We start from the raw sequence: 28,000 nt of genomic DNA on the forward strand, positions 1-28,000 counted from the left end.
CCTAGCTGAGTGGAGTCACTTGCGGGAGTGGCTTCACGCCCTTGGTTCGCCCTCTGTGGAACCCGCCACAGGAGAGGATGTGCACATTAAGGAAACTTGGGTTTATCGCTCGATGGAGATGAGCGGGGATTTGGTGGGTACGGCTGCGGTCCCCCACTGGCGGCATGGAGTACTTGTTGCGATGGGTACTCTGGCAGGGCTACACACTTTAGTGTGTAGTCAGTTGTGTGGAGATTTGAGTTGAAGACTGGGGTTTGTTGAGCTGTTTGTGCTGTTTGTGATATTGTTCCGTTATGGTATTTGTTTTATGTAATTAGTACTTACCCCGTTTACATGTTTTAAAAACTGTGGTGATCTATTCGGGGGTGGTGAGCAGTTATTGAGCAAGTATGAGACGATGCGCATGAGATAGCTGGGATGAGTCATCACGTAGCAGTTTTAGAAGTCTTCCGCTGTGTCGAACATTTTGTAGTTGTTTAGTAGTCGACAGTTTTGAGAACCTTGTATTTTTTTTTCCTTTAACAGTTTTGGAGTTTGGCTTGTATCACTTAACTTTATTATCATTTAAATACATTTCGTTATTGTCTATTTGAGTATCATTGCCTCGGGTAACCGAGATGGTGACGTTCTCATACCTTAAGTGGTTCTGGTAAGGCACTTGGAGTATGGGGGTGTCACAAAGTGGTATCAGAGCGACGATCTTGAAACATGTAACCAATGAACCTAATGAACATAGGGAGTCAAACTAAAATGAACCCGGGTAGAAGTTGTAGGAGCTAATGCAAAGACTTGGGAGACATCCTAAAGTCGCGAACTCGCCCTACAATTTTGAACCGGTCACTATGTGATGTCATGGGACCACTATGTGTTTGCTAATGTTCTATTGCGTATGTTGAACGATGTGTTGTATAGCAATGTTGCAAAATGATTGTGGTGGAATGAGGAATGTGGTAAATGATAAAGTGTTGTGAATAGGCATGTTGCATGATAGTTGGTTTACAATGTTGTTTGGAATTGTTGGAAAAGTATATGAGAATGATGAATGATGTGGTGGAAAAAAGAAGTAGTTCATATATGATAATATGTGATGAATAATGATGTTGCAGGATGAATGATTTATAATTTGGCAATTTTAGTCACATGAGATTATGCGATGTGATATGGTTATGCATGATTTTGTTTCCGTAAAGTAATATAATAAAGGTATATACTATATGCATACTTTAGATAAAGTGTATGATGGATGATGGATAATGTTGCATAAGAATATGATTTCATGATTTAAGCATGTTTATATGACTGAAGTGGATTTTTTGTTGTAATGTTGATATGTTAGTAACACATGAATGGGAGTTTGATGTTATATATTATGTCATTGTTGTACGAAAAGTTATAGAATAAAAGCATGTGGGTAATACATGATTGACAAGTTGAATAATATATGTGCATGATGGAAGTTGTTGTTTGGCTTTGTAAATAGTAACATATGGTTAGGGATACTGGTTTTATGAGTATTGAGTTGTTTTGTTTACTTTGTTGTTGTTTAAGTTGTTTGGTAGTAAAAAAAATCGAATAGTTATGTCGTCTGATTACAGTGAAGTTGTATTTAAACTGTTATAACTTGAGATGGATAAATGATTTTAATGTGATTCCAATTGGAGGTGTTATCTTGTTCTGTTACGATTCTAACGATAGGTCACACGCCCAAAACGACTAAGAAACAATGAGTTATGACCGTTTTACGAAAATTGAACAGTGTTGAGAAATGCATGGGGTACTCGATCGAGTGGCTCTCAGTCGATCGAGTGCACCTTTTGTTACTCGATCGAGTAGTCCTAGTAATTTGTTTTACGTGCTTCTGACCTTCACCTACTCGATCGAGTAAGTCACTCACTCGATCGAGTGACCTGTACTCGATCTAGTGACCCCTGTTTTGGGTCATATGCTTATCTTTTGACTTTGTTGCCTATAATGTTTAATTCAAAGGTGTCCTTCTGCTTCTTTATGCGTTGTTTTACATATGTGTTGGTCCTGATGCATAAGTTACCCAATCTTATGATGTAAGGAGTGGCACCTGTGATGAGTACGAGTTCGGTGGGGTTTGATATATGATTTATTTACACCTTATTTCCTTCTTTCTTTTATGCATTCCGACTCATATCGAGTCGGTTTCGTGTGTCTTTCCTTACATTTTGTGCCCAATCCCCGTACTTGTTATTTTGTGTATCCTTTTGCAGGAACCAAGTCGAGTATAGAGGAATCGGGGCAAGAAAGGGCATTCCAGTGCCTTTACATGAAGAAGTAGTGAAAAATGCTGTATGTTGTGTTCTGCCGGCAGCCGGTCTAGCCACCAGCAGAACACATCCCAAGCCTTGCCAAGGAAAATGAAGAAATAATCTGAAGGTAGTGTTCTGCCGGCAGGCCGGCAGCCGGCCCACCGGTAGAACACAGCATCCTGAATTTAATTGAATTGAAAGAGGAAAAGAAGCTTGACCTCGCTACCGGTTGGAGCACCGGTAGCCGGTCCACCGGCAAGACGCAACATCAAAGGAATTTTGAAGACTCTGAAGGTAGTGTTCTGCCGGCAGGCCGGCAGCCGGTCCACCGGCAGAACACACTTGCCAGCTAAATTTCCAAAGTTGGAGTTATTTTGACCGTCCTGCCGGTAGAAGCGCCGGCAGCCGGTCCACCGGCAGAACGCAGCAGCAGGCGAATTGGGCTTTTCTCTTCTTTTCTTCTTAATCTTGGGCAAGCCTATAAATACCCCCTCCTTAAACCCTTTGTACACACAACCCTAGATCTGAGAATTTTCCATATTTATTTGTAATCTTTCCTTAATCAAGCTTTAATCTTTCCTTAATAATTATTAATTACTTAGTAAAATTAGTTAGTATTAGTAAGAATCAATTGTTTACACTTGGTTTTTGAAGATTGTATTGGAGGACTTTGAAGGGTTTCCTTCTTATTATTCAATCAAGCAATCACCTTTACTTGTGTTGGTATATCTCCTCTCTTATTTACTTGTTAATCATTTGTTTACATTTTGTTTTTGTCTCTTATAATTGCTACAATCATCTCCATGTTTTCCCTTTGTGTTGTTTTTTCTTCTTCTCTTATTAGCATGATTAATTCCAACATGAGTGAGTAGTTACCCTCCTAGGGTTTAGGGGGAGCCTAAATAGGATTAGTGGGCATGATTAGTTGATAAGTTTTGAGTCTTTGGTGTAGGAATTTGTCTTTCTTAGCATTGCATACAAGGTGTTTGACGAATTGTGTGAGTGAAAGCTTGTGTCTTTTTGTCTTACTAACTTAATTCTTCCTTGAATGAAAATTTGTTGGTGGTCTTGTTGCATGTTTTGAATTAGTTGTTGCTCAACGAAAGTTGGTAACCGCCTCTAGGACGAACCCTCACCTTAGACTATTTTATCGACTTGTCGCCCCTAGTTCATTTAGGTGACCCCGAAGACCCTAGTCTTTTAATTAATCGTATTCATCTTCATTCAATCGTTTATTTAGTTGCTCTAGTTGTTAAAATCAAAACCCCTTTTCCTTCATTTTTGAATAGACTTGACTTTTAGTTAGGCTAAGTAGAAACCCCCGCCGTCTTCGTGTTCGACCCCGGTTTACAACTAAATTGGGTTATTATTGTTGGTGGTAAGTGTGTTGACCCCACCGTTGAAAACTTACCCATCAGGAGGACATGAGTTATATGTGGTTGTGATAGGTAGTGGGAAAGAAAAGGAAGATTGGTAAGGCTTATTGAGGCATGGAGCATGTTTTGGTGAGATGAGATGAGTGATATGATTGTGTGTTGAGTAATGTAAAAGTAAGTGAAGGTGGGCAAGGGATGATGTGAGTCTAAGGAACGTGAGAATGAAAAGATTGAAAGGAAGGATGTAGATAGTAGCAACTTGAGATGTGTAAAGAATTATGGAGGGAGATGGTTAAGAATTGTGTTGGTTAAGAATATATGCAATGAAAGGAAGTTTTAGAGGGATTAAGAATAGTGGTATATAGTGGACTTAATGGAGACATGTCGCGACGTGGATTTACAGATAGTGAGTGAGTTTGGGAATTTGTAGTATCAAGAGGTGAAACTAATGTGTGATTTCCTTGGGCAAGTAACGGTATGAAATGAGTCTTGGTATTCAAAAAAAGAAATGATTGGTGATGAGTGTGAGTGATAGCATAAGATGGTCTGGACTGATTGGTGATAAGTGTGACTGATAGCATGATAAGAGAAGATCCATGGTAAGAAAAAGTGAGATGATACTGATATGAAATAATGGAATTCGAGTTTTGGAGCAATGAGATGGTAACCGGAGCACTAAAGAGTTAGATAGAAGTAATATGGAGTTGAACTTTTAATTGGTATTGTTGAGTGTAAAGAGAAAAGAAGGGTAAAAAGTAAGCTGAGAAAAATGTTGACCGGAGTTATGTGATAAAGAAGTAATGAATCGTCGAGATGTGTGATATTATCATGAGGATGTTAATTAATGGTTATATAGGAGTTTCAGGACAACATGATTAATCATGAGTTTCGAGGAATTAAGGGAGTAAGAAGTTGGTGGAGTATTTGCACGATACGAGATATTTGGTGGAGGTTGGATGACAATACAATTAAGATAGTATTGCGAATAATGTTGAGGTAATTATGTTGATGGGTTTGATGTTCGTTATTTAGGATGTTAGCCAAAGATAGGAAAGAAATCGTAATGTTTAGAGATGGGTGTAAGAGGTTTGATGTCCGAACGGTGGTAGTGTTGAGGTGTTGCCGCTAGTGGTTAAGGGTGGTGATAAATGGGAAAGATGGCCATTCTAAAGAGGTTGGTTTTGCAGAGACCCGATTGATGTGTATGGTTGTGAGGAAGTATAAGATGTGGTTATAAAAGGCGGTTGCTAGTAGTTGAGTGTTAATGGTATGGTTATATTTGGCAGGAGGTGATGGTTATGCGAATGGGAGAATGTGTTATGAGGGGCATACGAGTTAAGCTCGGGCGAGAGGTAACTTTTATTAGGTGGTAACTTACGTGATCAGGATTGACTAGTTGGATGTGATTACGGGTCTATGATGTGTATAAATGTTTGTGCGAGGTTCTGACCTCACAAGAAGTGGTATGGTATGATAGTTATAACGTTGTTATTTGAATGTTCTGTAATGCATGTTGGGTACGGTAATCTAATAGAATGATGTTCAAAAGTGATAGTTTGGGTGATCTGGCATGGCTAGTTATGCTGGTATGTGTATTCATGATATATGTTTATTCGGTGAAAAGGTATGGATGATATTCATGGGATTCTTGTCTGTTTATTCCGTATAATATGTTGTGTTGTGATCTAGTAAAGCAGTTTTGAGTAAGTTTTCTTGTCCGGAAAGTTATACTGAGTCAGTGCTTATGGGAATTGTATGTGGTTGTGATGTCTATCGATGTGGTTGTTGTGCCTCGGGTGGTGATCTGGGCACGGTACTTCGTGTTGTGATGCGGGTATTTTCGCGCTGTGGTGCGGCGGTTGGTGGCGGTGTTGCGATGCCGACACTGGTTGTGGTGGAGTAGGCGGGATGATTACGATACGAGTTTTCGAAAGTACATATCAGTTATACATATATTGTTGTTTTGTTTGTTGTTGTTTCCTGTGAGTTTTAGTTTGGACGGATAGACGGTTGTTCTGTTTATTGATGCTTCTTACCAGTTTCAGCTTGGGAGTGAGGGTAGAGTATAATATGGAAGAGAGTTGTGTATGTTTCCGTTGTTGTCATGGTATAGTGATATTATGTTGATGGGACACAGTTGTGAGAGGTTGTTACAGTAGTTTTGACCTTGTTTTAGGTGAGGCTTTGGTAGACATGGTAATAGCAAGTGAATTGTGGAACATGTGTTGTCCTGATCTGGAAGCTGCAGATAGTTCATGATCTTTCTTTGAGACAGTGAGTATAGGGTGTTGGGAATTAGTTTTATGTTAGGTTATGGATGAGTTTGGCGGTAATGAAAGAAAGGAACTTGAGGATCTAGTGTGAGTGTGTGTAATAATTGTGAATCGTGAGTTATGAGTATGGAGATAAGTGCATGTATAGAGGACTATGTCATTTTGGCGGTAATAGGGAACAGTTGACGTTTTGGTTAAGCTAAATATTTTGTGGTATAGGTTAGGTGGTGTGCCGAGTGAATTGAGGTATGAGAACTGTTTATGTAAGAGAGCCTTGGATATAGGAATGGTGAGTGTTTAGAGTATAGACGGTTATCTGTGACATGTGCTGGTGATGAGGATAATGAGAAGATATAGCTAAGGATTTTGTATTAGTGAGTTACGAGGACGTAACATTTGTCTTAAGAGGAGTAGGATGCGATAAAAGAGAGTTTCACGGTTGTGCATGTTGTAGTATAATTGGAAGTAGAGTGTTGCTGTAGCATAAAGGATGGATCTTTGTTGTGGTTGATTTTGTTAAAAGGTCATGGCCGTGCTTGTAGTAGTTCGATGTTTAGGAATGGGAGAATATTTCGATAGTGTTGACAGTTGGATGATGATATTTATGAGTTCGATGGAGTTGACAATTGGATGGTGATGTTATTGAGTAAACTTCGAGGACGAACTTCCTTTTAAATGTGGTAGAATGTAACATTCCGTTTGATGTTATGAGTGTCTTGATATCGCATTTTCTAGTGGATAATATGTTACGGAGCTAGCAGCGTTTGTGGATAGTAGTTGGTAGTGTTTGGAGTTGGTGTCGAGAGAGACTATGAAGTAGTTGATACGATATCATGAGCCGTGTTGGGGAGGTAGGCATAGTTGGTGGAGTTGGTGTTAAGAGTTCATGTTTGATAGGTTGGGGTTTTATTTTGAGGCTTTAGTTGCGTTGTTGTGTCTTAATCGAGTTAGTATGTTTGTTTTAGGCATGGGTTGAATTTCGGGGACGAAGTTCCTTTTAAAGAGGGAAGACTGTAATACTACGGTTTTCTATGTATTTGGGTACTCTATCGAGTGGGACTTACTCTGTCGAGTAAGTAGTTTTTGACGCAAAACAGTAGTATGCTTGTAGGGCACTGGATCGAGTAAGTGCCTTACTCGATCGAGTAAGCGAGTCTACGGAGTTTTGACGGGTTTTGTTAATGATGCGAGATTAATATATAATGAGTTCCGTCACTTTTATTAAACCTCTTTATCATTCTAAAAACCTAAATTGAGAGAAAGAAGTTACGTAAGTTGATTCATCGCATCATTAGCAAATCCCCAAGGCTAGGAGAGTCGGATCATCTTGTTCTTTACGCCGTTGTGATCATCGTGTCAAGGGTAAGTTCCTTGTATAATTTTTATTGCATTTGGTTGAGTTTCTTTAAAACCCTAATTGGGTGATTTTGAGTGTTTTGGGTGATTTGTATGTATGTGGTAGTAATTGAATGTATACATGTTATAGGAGGAGGATTCGTAGAGGAGAATTCTGATTAGCTGCTAGATCGTCTGTGGTGGTTGCTTTTCCAGGTAGGGTTTTCCCTACTTGGTATTAATTACATAAGTGTGGTTGGTGATTATTGTTGTTGTTGTATATCGTATTGACATTAGATTCTGATTTGGTGATTGTTGGTAGTGTAATGTGATTGTTGTTGTATAACTGTCTGTGATCTTCGGGGCGCGTCCCTGGCTGAGCGGAGTCACTTACGGGAGTGGCTTCACGCCCTTGGTTCGCCCTCTGTGGAACCCGCCACAGGAGGGGATGTGCACATTAAGGAAACTTGGGTTTATCGCTCGATGGAGATGAGCAGGGATTTGGTGGGTATGGCTGCGGTCTCCCACTGGCGGCGTGGAGTACTTGTTGCGATGGGTACTCTGGTAGGGCTACACACTTTAGTGTGTAGTCAGTTGTGTGGAGATTTGAGTTGAAGACTGGGGTTTGTTGAGCTGTTTGTGCTGTTTGTGATATTGTTCCTTTATGGTATTTGTTTTATATAATTAGTACTGACCCCGTTTAAATGTTTTAAAAACTGTGGTGATCCATTCGGGGGTGGTGAGCAGCTATTGAGCAAGTATGAGACGATGCGCATGGGGTAGCTGGGATGAGTCATCATGTACAGTTTTAGAAGTCTTCCGCTGTGTCGAACATTTTGTAATTGTTTAGTAGTTGACAGTTTTGAGAACCTTGTATTTTTGTTTCCTTTAACAGTTTGGAGTTTGGCTTGTATCACTTAAACTTTATTATCATTTAAATACGTTTCGTTATTGTCTATTTGAGTATCATTGCCTCGGGTAACCGAGATGGTGACGTTCTCATACCTTAAGTGGTCCTGGTAAGGCACTTGGAGTATGGGGGTGTCACACTCATACGTAGTTGTTCTTTTTTTCCTTTTCGGAGTTATAAACCATTTTGGTTTTGTATTTGTATAAACAGCAAGAATACATTAATAAACGTTCTTTTATGGTCTATTTGATATACTTACGTCGGGCAACTGAGATGGTAACGCCCTTACTTATTAGGGAAGGTCTTGTTAAGGCTCCTTGTAAGTGGGGGGTGACACATTCGGTCGAGTACTGCTCGTACTCGGCCAGGTGCCACTTACTTGGTCCACTACACTGCCCACTCAGTCCACTGCACACCCACTCGGTCTAATGTGTCCCTCCTTACTCATGTATTTAGTTTTTGATGGGTGATTTTATGTTTAAATAATGTGTAGGTTTATTAATTTTAGTTTTAAGTGAAAACAATTAAGATTAATGTTAATTTGGTCATATTTACACCATTATGAAGCTATTTCATTATCGCGTCATCCATCGAATTGAGTCTATATCGAGTCACTTGTCAGCTCGGGTCGGTTTAGGTCGGGTTCGGGCTGGAAAAAGTAAGGTTGTTATCGGTTATCGGTTTAGCCTCGGGTCGGATCGGTTTTGGTTCGCCCAATTTCCGGTTTCTATCGAGCTGGGTTCCGGTCGGGTTAGGTTCCTCTGCCCGGGTTAGCTTTTGCCAGCCCTACCCGTAAATATTGCAAACTGAAACCGCCCCGACCCTACGATGATCTGAAACCCGATAAAAACCGTTAAATGCCGACTCGGAACCGGAGACGATCTGTTATGATGCGTAGCCGGAATCGACTCGATAAATGTTTTGACCCGATCCAAAAGGTAACCCAAATTTGACTCGAAAGCTAACCCAAAAATTGACCCGATCCAAAAAATAAACCCAGCATTAACTCGAAATATAACTCCGACATAAATGAAAAGTCAAGGTGATAATAAAGACCAAAATAAACCGACATTGTCAACGACTTTTATAAAGTATTTAAAATTATCTAACCCTATCATTTTGCTAAATAATGACCATAACTCAACTTAAACTGGTAAAAATAATCGTAAAAAATTGACCAAATAATTAATCAATGAGCCAAACGAAGCAAAACCTTATCCAAACTAAGCAAAGCTCAACCCAAACTCAATTAAACCCGATAAATTATCATAATTACCCAATCCGCTAATGACCCGACCCGACAATGACCGAACCAACGGACCCGACCCGACCCGACCTGACCTGACAAACCTATCTAAATGACCCGGCCTGAGCCCGATCTAAGAAGTGACTCGACTAACCCAATCCAAACCTGACCCAGACGTAGTTATAACCTAATATGACCCGATCTCGACATGACCCGACTAAACCCGGCCCGAACAATTCGATTGCCATACTTCGTTCATCTTTCCCTTCCTTCACCTTGAAATCCACTTTTCTGGGAATAAAATTGTATACAAAAATGATTTATACTTCATCTCCAACAATATGTATTTCTTAAGATAACATATTCCTATTAAGATTAAATCGAGTTTAATAACACCCATTTGAAATTTTGAACAAATAAAACATACCTTTGTTAGTTCATAGACATTTTACTTTTTTTTTTCATCGATTTTATTTCCCTCATTTTAAATTATGTTACGGAAATATAATATTGTATGTAATAATATGGTAGTCGTGTTTTAGGTAATTGTGTTTTGGTAAATATTCGGTTTGGCAAAGCTCCTGTTCATGATAATATTCGGGTATTTGGTTGTCTATGTTTTGTAAAGCATCCCCGCCGTGATGGAGAAAAATTTGCCTCTCGAAGTCGTCGATGTGTCTTTGTCGGTTATCCATACGTAAAGAAAGGTTGGGAGGTGTATGATGTCGAGTCAAACGAATTTTTGATATCAAGGGACGTAAGTTTTGATGAGAATGTGTTTCCATTCCAACGTGATGTCGAAGTAGTGATGGGTGGTCAGCTTAGTCGATTAGATGAATTGGGCAGTATTAATGACGATGTGGTGTTGGGTGATGTTCCTTATATGTTGGTGAAGGATACGGTGGAAGAGGAGCAACGTGTCTCTAGGGGTGAGTCAGAGCACCAAGAGGAGTATGACGAGTTTCAAGGTGGTGTAGATGGTGTAAATGCTGGCAATGGTATCGACACTGACTCTGAGAACACTGAGGTCAGTGAGTTTGGTCGAGGGAAGCGACCTCACGTCCCTTGGTTTCGCTATGATAAAGATGAATATGTTACAAGTACTGTGAACATTGTCCCTTTCAGCGAAGATAATAGCCGCCCGTCTAGTTCGCTTGTTCCATCGTCGTCAGGTACACCTTATCCTTTAGCACATTATGTTAATTATGAACAATTTACGGTCAAACATCGTTGTTTTTTTAGCACTCTAGAAACTAATGCCAAGCCCAAGACTTTCCGTGAGGGCGTGCAGAATGCGAGGTGGCGAGAGGCTATGCAAGCCGAAGTTGATGCTCTTGTCCGCAATGGCACCTGGGAAATAGTTGATTTTCCGAGTTATAAAAAGGTCATTGGCCGGTAATAAGTGGGTGTATAAGGTGAAATTGAGAGCTGATGGTTTTGTTGAGCGATACAAGGCTAGGCTCGTAGTGCTTGGCAATAAACAAGAGGCAGGTATTGATTATTACGAGACCTTTGCTCCCACAGCTAAGATGGTGACAGTTCGTGTTTTTCTAGCTCTTGCCGCTGATCGTAAATGGGAATTACACCAGACGATGTGCATAATACCTTCTTACACGGAGATTTGGGGGAGGAGGTATATATGCGTCTTCCACTTGGTTATTCGGTTTATACTCCTGGTAAGGTTTGTAAATTGAAGAAGTCGTTGTACGGGCTTCGTCAGGCGCCTCGTTGTTGGTTTGCGAAATTATCCGCTACTCTTACTGCTTATGGTTTTGTTCAATGTCTTAGTGATTAATCTTTATTTCGGTACGTCAAGGGTGATGTTGAGGTCTATATTTTGGTCTATGTTAATGATCTCGTTCTTGGCGGCAATAATAGCGCGGTTATTGTTCATATTAAGTCCTATTTGAGTACCTGTTTTCATATGAAAGATCTTGGGTCACTAAAATATTTTCTGGGTATAGAAGTTGCTCGGAACTCTTCTGGTAATATTCATTTGTCAACGGAAGTATACTTTAGATATATTGTCTGAGACAGGTATTGGTGGTGGCAAACCAACGAATGTGCCGATAGAACAAAATCATCGTTTAGCCTTGTCTAAAGACGAGTTGTTGGCTGATACAGAGAAGTATCGTCGGTTGGTTGGTGTCTTATTTATCTTACCATCACCAGGCTGGATTTATCTTATATTGTTCACATTTTGTCTCAGTTTCTGCAGCAACCTCGCCTGGGTCATTGGCATGCGGCTTTACGCGTGGTTCGTTATTTGAAGAATAATCCTGGCCAAGGTTTATTATTTTCTACCGAGAGCAATTTGGAGTTGTCCATTTATTGTGATGTCGATTATGGAAGTTGTCCTCTAACTCGAAATTCGTTGACAGCTTATTTTGCTTTCTTGGGAGGTTGTCCAATTTCTTGGGAAACAAAGAAACGGCCAACCGTGACGTGCTCGTCTACTGAAGCTGAGTATCTTGCTATGGCCGCCGCGACATGTGAAGTTAAGTGGTTACGAAGCTTATTATATTTTCTTCGTGTTTTTGTTAAACGTCCTACTGTACTTCACTGTGATAGTCAGTCGGCGTTGTCTCTTGCTCGCAATCCCGTGTTCTATGAACGTACGAAGCATATCGAGATAGATTGTCATTTTGTTTGGGATGCCATTCATGATGGCGTTATTTGTCCTTCGTACGTGCATATGTTTGAGCAAGTCGCCGATTTGCTTACAAAGGCTCTAGGTGTACGTCAGTTCGAGTATTTGGTTTCCAAGTTGGGCGTTCTTGATCCCCACGCTCTAACTTGAGGGGTGTTACGGAAATATAATATTGTATGTAATATTATGGTAGTCGTGGTTTAGGTAATTGTGTTTTGGTAAATGTTCGGTTTCCTAAAACCGGTGCTAGGATTGTAACGTTTGAACTAATATATATGTATCGTCTTCCATCGTAATAATACATCAAAAAATTCTCAAACTTTGTCTTATCAATTACGTTTAACTTTTTAACAAAAGTGAGTCTCCTCTAGGGTTCCTATGAGGGTTTCAGTCTAAGGCCGTCTTTGCGATTTCCTTGCTCTTGAAGGTTTCTCCTTACAATCTGATCGTATGGATTATTCCGTTTATAGTGTCCGTTTATAGTATTGTGTTATTTTCTTCAATTATGGATGAGGGAGGCAGGAGAGGCAGACATGAGGGGAAAAAAATAATGGGGGAGGCAAATGCTTTCATTTGGGATGTAGGGGACGAATCTGAAGAGGCTAATAATGATAAATTTATGTTGATTGGGAGAATCTGGTCGTCTAAATCGATCAATGCAAAGGCGGCTGTCGAGACAATGTCTAAATTGTGGAATACGAAAGACTCGGTGGCAGACAAATTGTTGGATGCAAAAGAGAAAATTTTCATGCTTAAATTTCAGAATGAGAGAGACAAGGCGAAGTTTTTGGAGGGACAATCATGACACTTCGACAAATTCGTCTGGTGTTTTAGCGAGCCTAATCTCGAAAGGAAGATGACAGACATCCCATTGTCGTTTGTCCCTTTATGGGCTCGTGTGTATGATTTACCGCTCCGTGGCAGAACCAAGAAGGATAACGTAAGGCGACTGAGGTCTTAGCGTGGATGAGGTTCCGCACCCGGAGATGGAGAGGGCTACTCGTTTAAGATTTATGCATGATGTAAGGATCCCATTGAAGGCAGAGGTCTCTATCGGACTTAAATTAGGTAAAGTTAAAAAATTTGGCGTTAAATACGAGCGTTTACCTACATATTGCTACGGGTGTGGAATATTAGGACATGGTGAGAAGGATTGTGATGATGGCCCTTATGAAGAGGGTGAGTTACAGTTTAATGAGTCTCTTAGGGCGTCCCCGTGGACAATGTTAAAAACGGTGGTGAGTTTAAAGGGGGATAAGGTAAAGCCCCTTGGAGGAATTTTTGATGCAGAGTATAATGCTATAGAGGAGGAGGCCGTATCTCAAATGATTTCGAAGCTCCAACGGGTGACTATTAAACCTAGAAGCAGTTTTGATATGTTAGGTAAAACGGATAAATTCTATGATATACCAGGGGGCGGGATTATGGGTGTTACTGAGAAGGTAAACAGGGATTCGTTGGAGCCCGGATAGGATGTGGTGTCTGGGAATGCGAGGGTGGATGGAGAGGGGCTGGACAGAGCTGAGAGTAGGGGAGAGGGTGATGGGAGTGAGGGCAGAATGCGAGAGGGTTGGGTGGAAATTGTGGGGGCAAAGATAGGTGATGCAGAGATGGCTAATGTGGGTGGTTCAGGGAAGGATGAAGGGGGCGTAAGTGGAGAAGGTTTATGGGGGAGAGAAATGACGGGAAGCTAAGTTAGCAGGGACCTTATCTCTCTAAAAAAAGGAAGAGAGGAAACGCAGGTGGTGAAGGAAGTGGCGGTAAAAAAACATAAACAAAGTAGGGGTGCTACAATACCAGAGGCGGAGGTTGAGATGACTCAACCCCGCCGGGCATCATGAAAATTTCGTGCCCTAACTGCAGAGGATTGGGCAATCCAGATGTAGTAGGCGATTTACGTTGCCTTGTTCGGAGAGAGAGTCCAGATATGTTTTTTCTTTGTGAAACGAAGTTGAGTAGTTGTGAGTTTCGAAAAATTAGCTGTTGCTTTACTGATTATATAGGAGTAGAGGTGGACAGTGTAGGTAGGTCTGGAGGCTTATCGTTTATGTGGAGGCCGGAGGTTAGTTGTACAGTGCGGTTGGCCTCAGTGCATCATATTGATCTGGAGGTGTCGGATATTGAGGCCGTGTGGAGACTTACGGGCTTCTATGGATGGCCAGCAGTAGGGGATAGACATTTATCATAAGAGCTGCTTCAGACCCTTGATGCGGAGAATGTGGGTCCATGGGTTTATATCAGAGATTTTAATGAGATTCTGTTCGCTAATGAGATGAAAGGTGGATCCCGTCCTCAGTGGCAAATGAACAATTTCCGTGAGGCTGTGGACGATTGTGGGTAACATGATGTAGAGTTTGAGGGGTATGAGTTCACTTATGACAATGAGTAAGCTAAGAGTGATAATAGGCAGTCGAGAATTGGTCGTGCTATGGGCAATGAAGCGTGGTTTGATCTCTTCCCTTGAGCGAGGTTGATGCATTTGGTTCGAGAATGGTCGGAGCATACCCCAATCAAATTAATTTTGGATAGGTGCACGGACCAAGTGATGGATAGGCGAAAACTCTTTAGGTTTGAACAAGTATGGGTCGGGGAGGATGGCTGCGAGGAAGGTATAAGACGGGCCTGGGATAAAGGTGAGGAAGGGATGTTTGATAATTTGATGAATTTTGCTAAAGAGCTGCAAGAATGGAAAAGAGTTAGTATCGGAAAAATTCTACGTGATATTCATTTGAAGAGGAAAAAGTTGATGCGTTTTAACGAGGGTGATCGATCTCTGCAAGTTGTTCAGGAAAGAAGGAAATTAGTTAACGATATTACGAAATTGCTAAGGCAGGAGGAAGTTTTCTGGCGACAAAGGTCGAGGGCTTTGTGGCTAAAGGAAGGTGATCGTAATACAAAATATTTTCACAGAAAAGCGGGGCAAAGGAAAAAAAAGAATCATATAGCCAAATTGATTGATGACGAAGGCAGGGTTCACGAGGGTACAAAGAAGGTCAGCGCCATAGCTAAAGAGTATTTCAAAGAGTTGTTCACGTCAGGGAGACCATGTGAGTTTGAGGGGTTACTTGATGTCGTGGATGGGCGAGTTACGGCGGATATGAATGAGAATTTACGGGAGGATTATAGTGAAGAGGAAGTGGTTCATGCCTTGAACCAAAGGCATCCATTGAAGGCTCCTGGGCCTGAAGGGATGAATGGTTTATTTTTCCAAACCTACTGGCACATCGTTGGCAAACTAGTGGTAAAGACGGTGCTGGGTATTTTGAGAGGTGCTTCGTTTCCTATGGGTACTAACATAACTTACATTGTTTTGATTTCGAAGAAGAAAGCTCCCGATAAAATGGTTGATTTCAGGCCGATAAGTTTATGCAACATTATATACAAGTTCGTATCGAAGGTACTCGCGAGTAGATTGAAGCGAATTTTAGGGGATATTGTGTCTGAAAATCAGTCGGCTTTCACACCGGGACCACTGATTATAGATAATATCGAAGTTTTCCGTCATATGAAGAATTCGCGAGGTGGAGTGGGACATATGGCATTGAAGTTGGACATGTCCAAAGCATATGATCGGGTTGAATGGACCTTTTTGGAGCGGGTGCTGCGGAGAATGGGTTTTGATGCGGGTTGGGTGGGGAGGGTGATGGAGTGTGTATCTAGTGTCTCTTTTGCCGTTATGGTAAATGGGCACCCATCCCAGGAATTCAGACTAAGTAGGGGCCTACGCCAAGGGGATCAACTTTCGCCATATTTGTTTATCCTTTGTGCGGAGGTCCTGTCGGGGTTAATTAGGAAAGCGGCGGTGAATAACTCTTATCCATGGTGCGAGAGTGGCGAACGCGGCCCCAATTGTTACCCATCTTCTTTTTGTTGACGATTGTTTAATATTCGCGAAGGCCAATGAGGCGGAATCAATAAAAGTGAAAGAGATACTTAAAACTTATGAGGAGGCGTCCGGGCAGATGGTCAATTTTAACAAAACTACGGTTTCTTTTAGTCGGGGTATGAGAGGGGCTAGGAGGAATCAGGTGGCGGCTTGGCTGGGTGTGAGGGCCGTGATGGAGCAGAATAGATATCTTGGTTTACCGACTGTGGTGGGTCATTCGAGGAATGTAGTTTCGAAGGTGGTGCGTGAAAAGTTGTCCGTTAAATTACAAGGATGGAAGAGGATGCTCTTGTCGAAAGCAGGTAGGGAGGTATTGATAAAGGCTGTGGCCCAATCAATCCCTACGTACGCAATGAGTGTCTTTAAACTCCCGTCTAATTTTTGTGACGAACTCCGATCCTTGGTGTCGCGATTTTGGTGGGGCTCGGATAATGGGAAGCGGAAGATCTCGTGGATGGCATGGGAGAAGTTATGTAGGCCGAAGAAGAATGGGGGGTTAGGTTTTAGGGACTTTCACGGTTTTAACAAGGCTCTACTTGGTAAACAAGCATAGAGACTGATGACGGATACTAAGAGCCTGATGGTACGGGTCATTAAAGCAAAATACTTCCGTAATAATCACTTCTTGCAGGCTGGCTTGGGGGTTAACCCGAGTTACACTGGGAGAAGAATTTGGGAAACAAGAGATGTGTTAAGATTTAGACTGCGTAGAAAGATTGGAGACGGGCATGATACGACTGTGTGGGTCGATCCATGGGTACCGAAAACTCAATCCCGGATGATCATTTCTCCGAGAGGTGATGCGTGTGAAGACTTGAAAGTAGCTGACCTTTTGCGCGATGATGGTTGCGGCTGGAATGTCGAGAAGGTAAGGGCTCTTTTTCTTCCTTTCGAACAGGAACGGATATTAAATATTCGGATCCCGTCATATAAAATGAATGATGTATGGTGCTGGGAATAGGAATGGGAGAAAAACGGAATTTATTCAGTTAGATCGGCATATAAGGTGATTAAGATCGACATATAAGGTGATTATGGGATCTGAGGAGGAAGGGAGTTCGAATGAGAGGTATGATCAATGGCGGCTCTGGAATCGTATTTGGAGTGCCAAGGTCCTCCCCCACATTAAACTCTTCTTTTGTCAATTTTGCAATAATGCTTTACCTACTCGACGGAATCTCACTTCAAGAATTCAGACCATGGAGGTTTCTTGGCCGATTTTTTGCTGCGAAATGGAGACTTGTCTCCATTTTGCAAGGGGTTGTGGGTGGGTGGGAGGGCTTTGGGAGGGGCTGGAGCTAGAAGTGAAGTCGGAGATGGGTTATGAGCGGGTGAGGGAGTGGGTGGAGGATGTGTAGCGAGATTATGATGAGGGCGAAAGGGAGATGTTCATGATAGGGATGTGGGCTGCTTGGGAGATGCGAAATAAGGTGGTCTTCGACAATGCCCAGGTGCGGGTGGAGCCGATGCTTAAAAGGGCGTGGGAGCTGGTGCGGGAGGTGAAGGACGGTATGTCGAGGGGGATGATGAGAATAGGCGGAAAGGGAGAGGGAATGGTGAAGGCATAGAGGAGGCAGGGGAACGTTGGCTGAAACCGAGGGAGGGGGTAGTGAAAATTAATGTGGATGCAGGTGTTAAGGAGGGTTATGGGACGGGTTTGGGTTTGATTTGTCGGGATGAGAAGGGAGAAGTGTTGTGGGGATGGGCTGAGCGACGTCGAGAAGAGATGGAACCACAAGTTGCAGAGGCGGAGGTGATCTTCATTGGCATTCAAAAGGCGAAATCTTTCGGTCATTCCGCGATTATTATGGAGAGTGATTGCAAGGTGGTAGTGGATGAGCTGACAAATAGAAGTGAAGGACGAAGTGATGTTCATATGATAGTTGATGATATTGTCGAGTCTTGTAGGGAGTTTAGTTGTGTTGCTTGGTCTTTTGTTAGTCGGAAGTTTAATCGAGTTGCTCATGAGCTCGCTTATCTATGTCCTACGGGTGGGAGTGCTTCGTTTGACCGGGACTCGTTTCCCATGTGTATTGCGAACATTGTTGCGATGATTTAAGTTATATAATATAATCCATTTTGAAGTTTTATTTCAAAAAAAAAAAAAAAAATAATTATGTTTTAACTTTTTAAGAGTGCAAAATTGTAGATAATGGGTCCCAAAATTCAAAAAAAAAAAAAAAAAAAAAAATGCACATGTGGATTATCCCATAACCAAAGACACTTGATCTGAATCCTGTGTTGCTCTTCCTTGCTCACTCAGTCACTCTCCCTCCGTTTTCTCAACTTAAAACTCCCATTTATCTGGGAATAAGATTGTATACAAAAAAAAACTTAGCCTCTTGAATTATGGCCACTCATGGCCTACTTACTACTGCTACCTTATTCTCTGCCACTAAACCCAGATTTTCTCCTCTTTCCAATGGTATTACTTTTAATCTCCTCTCTTACACTGTCTTTCCTCAATCTTTTAAATTTAAATTTATGGAGTAATTCTTTGTTGTTTCATGAAAGATTGTGCTTTTTCTGTTTATCTTACTGCCATTTTTCTGGGTTTTCATTACTGTAGGAATTGCAGTATGATTAACTGCAATAGGTCTTGGTATAGACGGGTGGGGCGAACATACGGGTAAAGACCTCTAATAAAATGGGTAGGGGGACAAGGTGGGGCACCCCCCATGTGCTTCCCACTTTATGGCAAACGGATATTTTATAAGGGGAAATGGTATCCGTCTATATGTATAGACGGATAGTGTCCGTCTATAATGAGAATTTGTGGATTAACTGAATTTATTGGTTTTGTAATTGTAACTGTCTGTACCCTTTAATTTTGCATAACAATACCTAATTATGGTATTTTGTTGTTCTTTCATTTGTGTGAAATTGTATTGAAATTTGATAGAATTCATAACATCAACATCATCCCAATAATTTCGAGACTGTTAGTTCGGGTGGTTTAACTGGTATACGTGGATTGCAGTCTATTACGTATACCGGGGTTTATCCAGTGCGCACCTAAGGTAGCGGCGGTGGGCCCTGTCATGAAAAAAAAAAAGAAAAGAGAAAAAAAACATCATCCCAATAGTTAACTGATTTTGGTGAAGTTTATACAAAAAGTTGTAAGTTTATGTTGTCATTTGGGCAATTAGCATGCAGTTTTACAATATTATAGTATAAAACCGTCTTATGACCGAATCTTATGGTTGTCGTTAGGCAGTTTATTATTGAAGTCCATAACTTTATATGATTAGCGACTGTCATGGATTTACTGGCGTTCTCAATATTGTTTCTTGACACCTTCATAGTTGATATAGTAGTGGTCTTTGTTTATGTTAATGCAGCCCGTTTTGTAATCGGATTATACAATGACGTAGGTTATGGAGATAATGCAAGTTTTATATTACGGACGATGACATTAGTTTGTCCTAGTGGCTTTTCTGGAGGGCAGTTTACTGTCAGGCGGTCACAGTCAAGGCGGGTTCTTACTAGAAGGATATCAGGTTACTTTGTTTGATTGTTTTTCCTTGTCTTCTGGTCTATATGTGTGCAAGTTTGCTTGAGCTTCCATGTATGAGAGTATTAAACTCAATGCATCAGTTTGCAGCATCTACACAGCCTTTGGTTAAAGAATTATTGGAGGAAGACAAGCCTATTGATCTTTCCATAAGTGGTAATTCTATACGACAGAGATTTCTCAACTTTTTTGCCTCACGTGGTCATAAGGTGCTCCCAAGTGCCTCTCTTGTGCCGGATGATCCTACTGTTCTTCTAACAATTGCGGGAATGCTACAGTTTAAGCCCATATTCTTGGGACAGGTGATTAGAGTTTCACTACATCCTCTATGACTTTGATTTATACCTGGTTTTGAGTCGTATTATTGTAATGCCAGATTCCTAGACAAGTGCCTTCTGCCACCACAGCTCAAAGGTGTATACGTACAAATGATGTAGAAAATGTCGGGCGAACATCACGTCATCATACGTTCTTTGAAATGCTTGGAAACTTTAGCTTTGGTGATTACTTTAAGAAAGAGGCCATAATTTGGGCTTGGGAGCTCTCAACTAAAGAGTAAGTTGAAATCATCCACTAGTTTACATATCCGATTATGTACAAGATGATTGTTTTTATGGAGGCAAAAAAAATGTTGGTAGTTTTCCAGTGAAGACAGATATCACCGTCAACAGTTAGTTATGCATTCTCATTGTGGATATTTTAGTTTGTTCGCACTTCGGACTTCTCATTGTGTAAAGTGGGTTATCTAGGGGTTTGTTTGATGAAATTCCAAATTCCCACGAACTGTGATTATCCTAGTGGCTCTGCGAAACTCATTAGAAGTTCTTTATAAGTGTATTTATGTTTATCCGATTCTTGGGATTTGAGATTTAAGAACTACATGGTGTATTGTCTTGTAGATTCGGGCTGCCAGCAGACAAGTTGTGGGTTAGTGTGTATGAAGATGATGATGAAACTTTTGCTATATGGCGTGATCAGGTGAGCTGGCTTACAAAAATATGTTCGCACTAAAATTTGTCTAGTGCTATCTCACCCGCGGCTTTACAATATAGGGTTAGAATTTAGATACTAAGATGATTCGACTTTAAACATTCAGAAACCCCATTCTGCTATCTTGAAACTTTTTTAATTGTGATGTTCACATCTTTTAGGTCTTATAGAGGTGTTCAAATGCGGGTTTGGGCCGGACATGGGCCGGGCTCACGTTTAATTTTCGGCCCACGGACAAGCGGGTTAGTGGGTTCGGGATGGGTTAGTGGGCCGGGCCTTTGTATTTTCTTAAAATGCCCTGTCCATACTCCGTACCCGCTTTTTTAGCGGGCGGGATGGGCCGGGTTCAATGGACGGGACGACCCATGAACTTACCATAACCTTTTGGTAACACGGCCTCATAGGCTAGATCCCCAAGCATGTTTTCTGCTTGTTCATTTTGGTCTCGCCAATGCCGTGTCTTTCCTTGTTCTTATTGGATTACTTGGCTTAGGAATTATTTAAACTCTTAACTTTATTTACCGATTGCGTGGTCAGTCACTGCTTCTATTGTTGTTATGCAGCTAATGTCAATTTGTACCATATTGATGCTTATATCCTGAGTACTGTGCTGTGGATTCTTTCTTGACTCTACTATGATGCTACCTATTTTTAAAGAATTGACAGCTTCATTTCATGATGCCAACATTTTTTTAGCTATGTTTGATATTTATTACTCCCTCCATCCACTAATAGATTTCCAACTTGTGCCCGCACAAGTATTAAGAAATCAAGTAAGCTTGTGGAGGAAAATGAAAGTTGAGTAAATATTTAATATCAGGAGAGATACCAAATAGGAACTTTAAATGTGGACATTTCGAAAAGGAAAGTAGGAACTTTATTTGTAAACAGATACAGTATATTTTACATAACCATGTATTGATGGAAGATATCTGATTACTGTGGTTGATGAATGATGACATATGGTTGTTGCTCAGGTTGGTGTTCCTGTAGATCACATAAAGAAAATGGGTGAAGAAGACAACTTTTGGTCAAGTGGAGCGACTGGTCCTTGTGGGCCATGTTCTGAACTTTATTATGATTTCCATCCAGAGAGAGGTTGTTCCGACGTTGTATGTAATAACTTAAGTACTTTTGGATCCTCTCCGTGTTACATTTGATATTATTACTTAGGAGATTGACTGTGATTTCTGACAACCAACATTTGTTGCATGTGGCATATTGCAGGACTTAGGAGATGATACTAGGTTTATCGAATTCTACAACTTGGTGTTTATGCAGTATAACAGAACAGAAGACGGATCTCTTGAGCCACTAAAACAAAAGAATATAGATACGGGTCTTGGCCTTGAGCGAATGGCTCGCATCCTTCAGAAGGTACAGACCTATTCCGTTTGTCTCTTGTGGATGCTTGGATCTTGTTCATTAGTAGCTAGCTCTCTACAGGAAACGAATAGTGTTGTCTCTTAAGGTTTAAAATTTCAAAAACAAAATTTGGTAACTTGGTAAGGCGGTTTTACACTAAGTATTTTGAATTTGAATGTAATTTGCCCAAAGACCCATGTAGAAGAACTTTTTAGTGATTACATTTTCGGAATTATGGGTAAATAACACGTGCTTTTACTATGATCCTAAACAGGTATTTGTGCAAAATTAAGGTGATATTCATTAGTGTGCTCTGTTTGTGATTGATCCCTCCTTCGCTTGCAGGTTCCAAATAACTATGAAACTGATCTAATCTATCCAATAATAGAGAAGGCTTCAGAACTAGCAAATGTTTCCTACTCTACTGCCGATGATTCTACTAAGACAAAACTTAAAGTAAATGGTCTATGACTTATAGTTTTATACTTCATACATTTGTCCTGCTCAGCCAGTTATTTATATAAGATCTTGTTGTATTTCAGATTATTGGGGATCATATGCGTGCCGTTGTCTATCTTATATCAGATGGTGTCAACCCTTCAAACATTGGGAGAGGCTATGTAGTACGCCGACTAATTAGAAGGGCTGTTCGCACTGGCAGGTTGCTCGGTATAAAAGGTGACGGTATAGGAAACCTTGAAGGGGCATTCTTGCCTGCTATTGCTCAGAAAGTGATAGAATTGAGCACTGAAATAGATCAAGATGTAAAAGGTAGGGAAGTTCGTATCATTGAGGAATTAAAAAGAGAAGAACTACGATTTGTACAGACATTGGAGAGGGGTGAAAAGTTGCTTGACCAGATGTTAGAAGATGCATTGTCAAGGGGCCTCACAAAAGAATCTACTCCTTGTTTATCTGGAAAAGATGCATTCCTATTATATGATACCTTTGGATTTCCTGTTGAGATAACTGTAGAAGTAGCCGAAGAACGTGGTATTCAGGTAGATATGATAGGGTTTGATGTTGAGATGGAGAATCAAAGGCAACAGTCCCAGGCTGCTCACAATACTGTTAAACTGGCAGTTGGAAATGGTGTAGATCTTACTGAAACAATACGTGATACAGAATTTCTTGGCTATGATAGCCTTTCTACTAGGGCAGTGGTGGAGGGCCTTTTGGTCAATGGGAGCTCTGTGATACAGGTTACTGAAGGAAATGAAGTAGAAGTTTTGCTGGATAGAACCCCCTTTTATGCTGAATCAGGTGGTCAAATAGGAGATAACGGGATTTTGTATGTCAATGGTGGTGAGAATCAATCAAGTGGTGTGGTTGAGGTGAAAGATGTCCAAAAAGTTTCGGGTAATATATTTGTTCACAAGGGAATTCTGACAGAAGGAGCACTAGAGGTTGGTCAACAAGTGGAGGCAGCGGTCGATCCAAAACTCAGGCAGAGAGCGAAGGTACATTGTTTCTACAAGTGTAACATTTTCTTAGCTTGTAAAATCAGTGAGTGATGGTCTAGGTAGCACGGATACTTCTCTTAATCAGCCGTCCCGTGTCCGACACCGTGTTGGACACCGACACTCGTCGGACACACGCCTAAACGTGTCCGACACCTATAAAACCGTGTCTAACTTTCTACTTTTATATGGGCACGTGTCCGACGCGTGTCCATGGTATTTGGGCACGTGTCCTACGCGTGTCCTTGGTATTTGGACATCATTTTGGGTGAATGATGTTCTTTAGACGAGAAATGACTAATGAGCCGCCAAAAGAGATTGATTAGAATATGGATTTGGCTGGGAAATGAAAACGAGTTCTAATCAAGGCCAAGTTTTACCTTCACTTATTTAAATTTAATATCAAATACTTTTACAAAAATAAAATCGAACGTTTATAACTAAAAAATATATATTTTATTAAATTTAAATAACATGTCCCGTGTCCTAAATTTCATGGGATGCCGTGTCACGTGTCCGTGTCGTGTCCGTGTCCGTGTCCGTTTTGGTGCTACCTAGGTGATGGTACTCATGATCTGAAGTCGATACTTGTGGCGTCCTTTACAACAAAAAAGGGAAACATTTCCACCTTGATGCCCGAAAGGTTTGGATTATTCCTCTTTGATGCCTTAAGGTTTGAACTATTTTCCACTTTGCTGATCTAAATTACAACATTGTTACAATTTCATCATTAAAACATATATTTTTGAGGGAATCACTGAAACATATATTTTGAGAATAATATGGTATTGTTTTGCAAAAATATGTGAAAATTCCACTAAATGTGTAGTTTCATATCTCTTTTGCACTTTATTATGTCGAAAGACATCATGAATTAAGATATAACTTGGTTATTTATGACCTTAGGTCACCAAAGTGAAAATATTTTCCAAATCTTAGATCATAAAATTGGGAAATATCCCAAACCTCAAGGCACCAATCCGGAATAATCCAAACCTCTGGGCACTAAGTGGAATTAATCCAAAAGAAATAGTGTTTCGACTAGGTTGCACCGTCGGCGATGTTCACCAACTTAGCTAGCAAAGTCATGAGAAATTTGTACACATTTGGCTTTACTTCCAAGTTCCAACAAAAACATAATTGAGCATCTTTCTTCACTTAGTTCGACATTCCTAGTGCAAGTAACAGAATGTGCTTTATTAAGTAATCCGTCAGCATCAGAATTGCCATTTGGCTCCTTTACACCAAAGGCATAGTTGTGCATCTTCCTTAGTTTGACATTCCAGGTACAAGTAACAGAGTGTGCTTTGATTTATAAGAATACCTTACAACTGGTACTAGCTATTCTTTATCTCACTTGCTGTGTTGACATCTTTCCAGGTTCATCATACTGCTACCCATCTTCTCCAAGCTGCATTAAAGAAAGTTGTAGGGGAGGAAACTTCACAAGCTGGGTCACTGGTGGCCTTTGACCGTCTCAGATTTGACTTCAACTTCCACCGCTCCCTTTCAGAAAGTGAAATTCTTGAAATTGAAGGGCTTATAAATGGATGGATTGGGGATGCTACCCTTCTTCAAACCAACGTGATGGCGCTGGATGATGCTAAAAAAGCCGGAGCTATTGCTATGTTTGGAGAAAAATATAGTGAACAGGTTTGGGATTTTCTTTTGCATTCCAAGTGACTGAAAGCGAAACTTAATATCATAATCTTTACATGTTAACCTGGTTTGTTGAGCATTTCTAAATCGTGGCCGTGAAGTTTAGTGGGACTAGACATAATTATCTGTAAGAGAGAGTGGCTGGTTTTGGATACTTTCAGTGGTTTTCATCATAAATGTGAACCCATTGAAGGAAGAAGAGACATACTCAGTTTCTTGTACTGTCATAACACTCGAGCCATTAAAGCCCTGTTGACCCAAAAGCCATAAAAAATGGTGAAACTTATGTATACTAGGGAACGAATGTTGATCTTCATGACGCACTGGCCACTATGGTGACATGATGTAATGTACTACACCAATCCATGTGCTCTTTGAAGTTTATCTCCAACCCAATAATCTTGTTCCTAGCTCACTCTCAAATAAAAGAGTATAATGAAAGAGTTCATTTTTCGAATTTTTTGGCAAATTGGTGTTTATTAGCAAAATAATTAGGGAGGGGTTGGTTTGAAACTATTTTGACTTATGGTGTCCACGTCATCAGTTTTTATTTTTTTACCAGTTTTTATGGTAAGCCGCTTACTATTTTTTTTTTTTTTTCAAAAAAAAAAAAATAGTGAATAGTAAAGCCGCTAAGAAACCTAGCGGCTTTACTATTCATTTTTTTCTTCAAAAACCGTCACCTTCTAACACTGATGACAGCCTATTCTAGAAATGAATAACCACCAAAGCCGCTAAGAAAGTTAGCGGCTTCCCTATTTCTCTATTTTTCATAAGCTTATGACATTTATTATCTAAAAAATGACAAAGAGACAAAGCCGCTAAGAAACTTAGCGGCTTTGCCTAAAAATTGGAAAAAAAATGAAACTGATGACGTGGACACCATAAGTCAAAATAGTTTCAAACCAACCCAACTCCCTAATTATTTTGCTAATAAACACCAATTTGCCAAAAAAATCTCATTTTTCCTTTAAATTAGTTTGTCTACAACTTCCTAATCCTGTCTAGAGTGGGATCCCCTCTTCCCTTTCTTTGCAACTCTTCTATACGGATATTACTTGAACTATAAGAACTTTTCAGAAGAGAATTAACTCATGGTGTTGCTAAATTGCTTGTCCATTTTTTGTGCTTAGGTTCGTGTTGTAGAAGTTCCTGGTGTATCAATGGAACTTTGTGGTGGGACTCATGTGAGCAATACATCCGAAATACGTGGTTTCAAAATCATTTCTGAGCAGGCTGTGGCATCTGGCGTCCGACGTATTGAAGCTGTGGCTGGTGACGCTTTCATAGAATATGTCACTGCCCGTGACAATTATATGAAGAATTTATGTTCCACTCTAAAAGTATGTTTCAAATATCTTCCCTGCAACTTATACTTTTCTTCCACTACTGTGTTGGAATACTTGCATGTGTTGGACTGTTGGAATACTTGCATATGCTTCTCTTCATATTATATTTGTCCTCGTAGTTGTAAGTTTGTAACCCTAGCTATGTTAGTGGACTCGGCGAACCGGGTGGGGTATGGATGTTGACTGTTGAACAGGAGTACATATCAATTGTTGGTCTGGGCAGGACTTACATAGTTACATTCTGAAAAATGGTGTCCCCCTAAAATGAGGATACAAGTGCAGGGGACACGTCTTCAAGGCAAAACGTAGTTATAAATTTGAACTGAGAGATCTTTGAGAAACAAGACTTAGAATCATTAATATTGTACTAAGTGATTCAGACACCGTCTCTTCCTCTACTTTTGTCATAGGGGCGTTCCTTTTTGGGTCTTTTAGGCCAAGTGTCAAAGTGGTAAGGTCGGGTCACCTTCCTTTCTCTGATATTGTAGTCATTTATGTTAACCTTTTTATCTTGAAGGTTAAAGCAGAAGAGGTCCCATCCAGGGTAGAGACCTTGTTAGAGGAGTTGCGACAGGCAAGAAATGAAGTCTCAGCTGCACGAGCTAAAGCCGCTGTTTATAAAGCATCGACTATTGTAGATAAAGCTTTTCTTGTAGGAACCTCAGAGAAGACAAGGTAACTTATTTCCTTGATTGATCATGTACCTATTCTTGTTTGATACTCCGTATCATTTAAGAGGTTGTCTCCTTGGCTTTGTGAATTGTGAGGAGAATTTTATCGTCTGTTTTGAATAGCGCTGTCTTTAGGGTAAGTCGTTCAGAAGATGTGAGTGCATTCTGTTGTCATGGTAATTCACCTTAAAACAGTCATATCATACCCCAACCTTTTGCCTTTGTATTCTCTATAAGGGTCTCATGATAAGATTGTAATAAGGCCATTTACTTAGAAATGAAAGTGGCCCTATATTATTAATATTACCACATCTAGATACAGGTGTATAACCTTATAATCTTACCATTATTATAAAACCAGGGTAATAGTCGAGTCCATGGAAGATATTGACGCGGAGTCCCTCAAGAGTGCAGCTGAGTTTCTAGTGAACCATCTACAAGATCCAGCAGCAGTGATTCTTGGATCGTCTCCAGGGGAAGGAAAGGTCAGTTTAGTAGCTGCATTTACACCAGGAGTGGTCGGGTGGGGGATACAAGCAGGGAAGTTTATTGGGCCTATTGCCAAGTTATGTGGTGGTGGCGGGGGTGGCAGGCCTAATTTTGCGCAAGCTGGTGGAAGGAAGCCTGAAAACTTAATAGCTGCTCTTGACAAAGCGCGAGATGACATTGTCTCACTTCTCACCGAGAAAGCAAGCTAGTATAGCGCAATTTTTGAAATGTTTATACACAATTTTAATTAGATTGATATAGAAGAAGATAGATGTAAAAACTAAAACTTTATTTATTCAAACTTTATAGTTGTATAGCAATTGCAAATAGGCAAGTCTCAATTGCATATAGAAGTATGTTTGGTTCAAATGACCTAAGCAGCCTTGTATGGTTTTATTTCTTTTCGTTTTTTTTTTTTTTTCAAATATATAAGTTGCGAAATTTCATAGTGATTATACGTAGAAGGTTAATGCAGTTGAGATTACACGAGTGAGATTTATAACGAAACGCTTGAAATCAAGCCGTGATTTGATAATGTAATTTAGATCGAA

General features: G+C 40.5%; 2 protein-coding genes across 5 annotated transcripts; both read left to right on the forward strand.

Moving 5' to 3' along the window:
• The first annotated feature begins 14,611 nt into the window (after positions 1-14,611).
• Positions 14,612-18,011, forward strand: LOC141600859 (uncharacterized). Its single transcript, XM_074421115.1, has 4 exons — positions 14,612-15,745; positions 15,963-16,262; positions 16,584-16,820; positions 17,430-18,011. The coding sequence occupies exons 1-4, from the start codon at positions 14,612-14,614 to the stop codon at positions 18,009-18,011; spliced, it is 2,253 nt and encodes a 750-aa protein (XP_074277216.1).
• Positions 18,012-18,157: 146 nt separating this feature from the next.
• On the forward strand, positions 18,158-27,818 carry LOC141599573 (alanine--tRNA ligase, chloroplastic/mitochondrial). Of its 4 annotated transcripts, none has more exons than XM_074419637.1 (13): positions 18,158-18,377; positions 19,327-19,452; positions 19,557-19,768; positions 19,843-20,021; positions 20,366-20,444; positions 21,434-21,568; positions 21,684-21,833; positions 22,167-22,277; positions 22,364-23,281; positions 24,662-24,934; positions 26,074-26,283; positions 26,807-26,964; positions 27,322-27,818. In XM_074419637.1, exons 1-13 carry the CDS (start codon positions 18,302-18,304, stop codon positions 27,656-27,658), a joined length of 2,964 nt encoding a protein of 987 aa, XP_074275738.1. In that variant the 5' UTR covers positions 18,158-18,301; the 3' UTR covers positions 27,659-27,818. The 4 variants fall into 4 exon arrangements, with proteins under 4 accessions (XP_074275738.1, XP_074275739.1, XP_074275737.1 ...); XM_074419638.1 differs by having other exon boundaries at positions 18,169-18,377; positions 19,550-19,768; XM_074419636.1 differs by having other exon boundaries at positions 18,205-18,377; positions 19,294-19,452.
• Positions 27,819-28,000: the final 182 nt, after the last annotated feature.

This window comes from Silene latifolia, chromosome 9 (assembly GCF_048544455.1).
Source record: "Silene latifolia isolate original U9 population chromosome 9, ASM4854445v1, whole genome shotgun sequence".
Lineage (NCBI taxonomy): Eukaryota > Viridiplantae > Streptophyta > Magnoliopsida > Caryophyllales > Caryophyllaceae > Silene > Silene latifolia.

What these genes read in the sequence shown, in the direction of transcription:
- LOC141600859 (XM_074421115.1), top strand. Translation starts at nt 14,612, where the DNA reads ATGGATAGGCGAAAACTCTTTAGGTTTGAACAAGTATGGGTCGGGGAG. An exon ending in GTGTCTCTTTTGCCGTTATG is followed by an intron (nt 15,746 to 15,962) that starts GTAAATGGGCAC and finishes ATATTCGCGAAG; the next exon opens with GCCAATGAGGCGGAATCAAT. An exon ending in TGTCGAAAGCAGGTAGGGAG is followed by an intron (nt 16,263 to 16,583) that starts GTATTGATAAAG and finishes CACTTCTTGCAG; the next exon opens with GCTGGCTTGGGGGTTAACCC.
- LOC141599573 (XM_074419636.1), top strand. Translation starts at nt 18,302, where the DNA reads ATGGCCACTCATGGCCTACTTACTACTGCTACCTTATTCTCTGCCACT. An exon ending in TGGCTCGCATCCTTCAGAAG is followed by an intron (nt 21,834 to 22,166) that starts GTACAGACCTAT and finishes CTTCGCTTGCAG; the next exon opens with GTTCCAAATAACTATGAAAC. An exon ending in AACTCAGGCAGAGAGCGAAG is followed by an intron (nt 23,282 to 24,661) that starts GTACATTGTTTC and finishes ACATCTTTCCAG; the next exon opens with GTTCATCATACTGCTACCCA.